Here is a 2,500-nt window from a genome sequence, read left to right as displayed (position 1 = left end):
CAGTTCGAGGTGAATTACGGCCCCGTCAGCCTTCCACAGCAGGTGGCCACAGATCAGGGGAAGCTGCTCCAGTCTGTCTTACTTTGGGCAGTTTCTGTACAGATGTCTGCGTATCCGGAGGTCAGGAGGGCTGGAACCAGGCCAGGCACCTGGGCCCAGGTGGTGAACACTGAGACCGGGAGGGAGGTACTGCTACATGCTGTGCAGGACGGGTCTGGAACCAGGTGCTCGATGTCTGAGAGGTCCCCCGCACGAGCATCTGTGGCCAATCAAACGCTTCCGAGACATGAAAAGTCAGGTGACATCCAGGTGTTTGATCCGAGCTTTAGTCTCTCCCTCAGAAGCTCTTTGGGCCGAACAGAACCAGAAGCAGCAGCTTTCTTAGCAGCAGATAAACTGATTTTGTCGACTCCTAAAAAACAGCCAAACACTTTTATTCAGATGTTTTCATCTCTGAACAAACTGCACCGACTTCATGCTGAGATGCCCTGCTTTACATTTGATCATCTTATGAGACTGTTGATGGATGTCATATGTGATCACCAGGCTCATTCTGAAGTGAAAAGCATTAAAAGCTCTCATGCTGAGCTCAGATTCTCATGACTTTTCCTGAATGGACTTCTGTATGTGTGCAGAACGGGGCCTCCAGGCTCCTTCTGGCTCATTGTTGTGGTATTTTTAGTTTCTGAAGGGACGAACAGCACGAGGGTTTGATTTTACTGCGGGATGACTGACAGCTGGACGGACCAATCGGAGGCAGAGCTGCTGTCGGTATGTGTGCTGGATATTTTAAGTGTTGCCTGGTCTTCGTGTCTCCTGATAAAAATATGAGAGGATCCAGTTTCTGACAGATTACCGTGTGTAAACTGACAGCTAACACACACACACACACACACACGCACTCACACTCACACACTCACACTCGGTTAAACTCGGTCCTCCTGGTTTGTGTTTGTCTTCTTTTATTGTGGCACTAAAACTCGACCGTCTGCTCACAGTCAGCTGCTCGCCCTTAAAGGAGCAGTATCACAGTTTTTTACTTGGTATTCAGAGCTGGACTACATCCAGGGGCCCTCAGGGGCCCCGAAACCCAACATCTTGCCCAACATCAACAGCACATTAGTTCTGAATTTACACCACAGAAGAAGAATGTGGGAGAACAGTTCCTCTGAGTTGTGGCTCTGCTCATCGATGTCTCAGAGGTGGAATAATGTCCGTGTAGACCCTCTGAACATCCTTTCAGGTGTTTGTGGATCTCTGACATGTTCCAGGATCTTTCTGCTGATAGAACAAGTTAAAGGATCTTTCGGGTGTTTGTGGATTTTTCCGGATCTTTTTGAGTCTCTCAGGATCTCTCTCTGGGTCTTTGTTTTGCTCTGGTTCTGTTGTCACTGAGACTCTCGGGTGTCATCTGTCAGCTGTCTGCCTCTCTGGGTTCTCCCACAGCTTCCAGTCTGTCAGTATTTTCTGCTGGAAGTCCTCTGAGGTCTAAATTTAAGTCCGGTCTGTTGCGAGAGTCGCAGCCCACCAGTTCAGGGAACATTTGGAGCAGAACTCCTCAGATATAAGGTGTCCCTGAGCAGCTGGAGCTGTGGCTGCTCAGGTGTTTTACTGCCGCAGCTGTCTCACCGCTTCTGTCTGGCTTCAGCTGCTCTGAGCTCCTTTCCACACATTTCACACGGATGCTTCAGAGGCTAAACTCTGTGGATGGACCTGAAACACTGAGAGAGGGCAGGGAGGAGGGGAGAATGGGATCGGTCATGTGACTTGCTGTGTTTTGGGTCATGTGATCAGTTTGGTATGAGCTCTTCATCCTTCACTGAGTTTTTCCCTTCAGGAACACTTTCTGCTTTGTTTTCCACGTGTGGAATCTCTTTAAAAGCGATCAGCCGTCAGTTGATCTGCTGCTCCTCTGGATCACATGACGGGAGCTGAATCTGGTCGCGGATCAGCTGGATCAGCTTCTGTCATGTTTTCCTTCCAGAACCGTCTCCATGAGCTCTGACCTCTTGGGTTTTATGACCCTGTGAGGCAGAAAAACACAAACTCTGCCAGCTTCTTTTCAGCAGCAGCCACTCTGATCTGATCTGAGCTGAATACCAAGCAGACACACATTGTACGCAGCTCCCTCTGTCACTGAGCCCGGTTCTGCTGGCCCGGTTCTGCCGGCCCCCCGCCTGCCGTTGGCCCGTCACGGAGCCCAGGAACAAAATGTTTTAAAGTCTGAAAACAACCTGCTGATCTCAGCTCAGTCCCGGGGTCAGCTGGTGTAACTAACCCCCCCTGTCATCTCCTCAGGTCCAGCTCTCGTCTCACGGACCCCGCCGCCGGGCCGAGGTCCTGACGGGTCGACGCCTGCCCTCTGACACGGAGGTCCAGCTGTATCAGCGGGTCCTGCAGCAGATGGACTACGAGGTCCACATGTCCAGATACGCAGAGACCAGCAGATTCCTGAGGACGCAGCAGGGTAAACACACTCTGAGAGTGGCCAATCACAGAG

At 51.2% G+C, this 2,500-nt stretch overlaps 1 protein-coding gene across 3 annotated transcripts in view; it reads left to right on the top strand.

Annotated features, from left to right (window-relative positions):
• Positions 1-2,500, top strand: part of cped1 (cadherin-like and PC-esterase domain containing 1) — a 46,629-nt gene that overhangs the window by 9,070 nt on the left and 35,059 nt on the right. For all 3 annotated transcript variants that reach the window (XR_012770220.1, XM_075472374.1, XM_075472373.1), the window contains exon 2: positions 2,299-2,467. Coding sequence is in view for 2 of the 3 variants with exons in the window: in XM_075472374.1 (XP_075328489.1) it covers positions 2,299-2,467 (169 nt within the window). In the remaining variant the exon portion in view is untranslated. The remainder of the gene's footprint in view (positions 1-2,298; positions 2,468-2,500) is intronic.

This window comes from Odontesthes bonariensis, chromosome 8 (genome assembly GCF_027942865.1).
Source record: "Odontesthes bonariensis isolate fOdoBon6 chromosome 8, fOdoBon6.hap1, whole genome shotgun sequence".
Taxonomy (NCBI): domain Eukaryota; kingdom Metazoa; phylum Chordata; class Actinopteri; order Atheriniformes; family Atherinopsidae; genus Odontesthes; species Odontesthes bonariensis.
The sequence above is the reverse complement of the archived record's forward strand: the minus strand, read 5'-3'. Positions and strand labels throughout refer to the sequence as shown.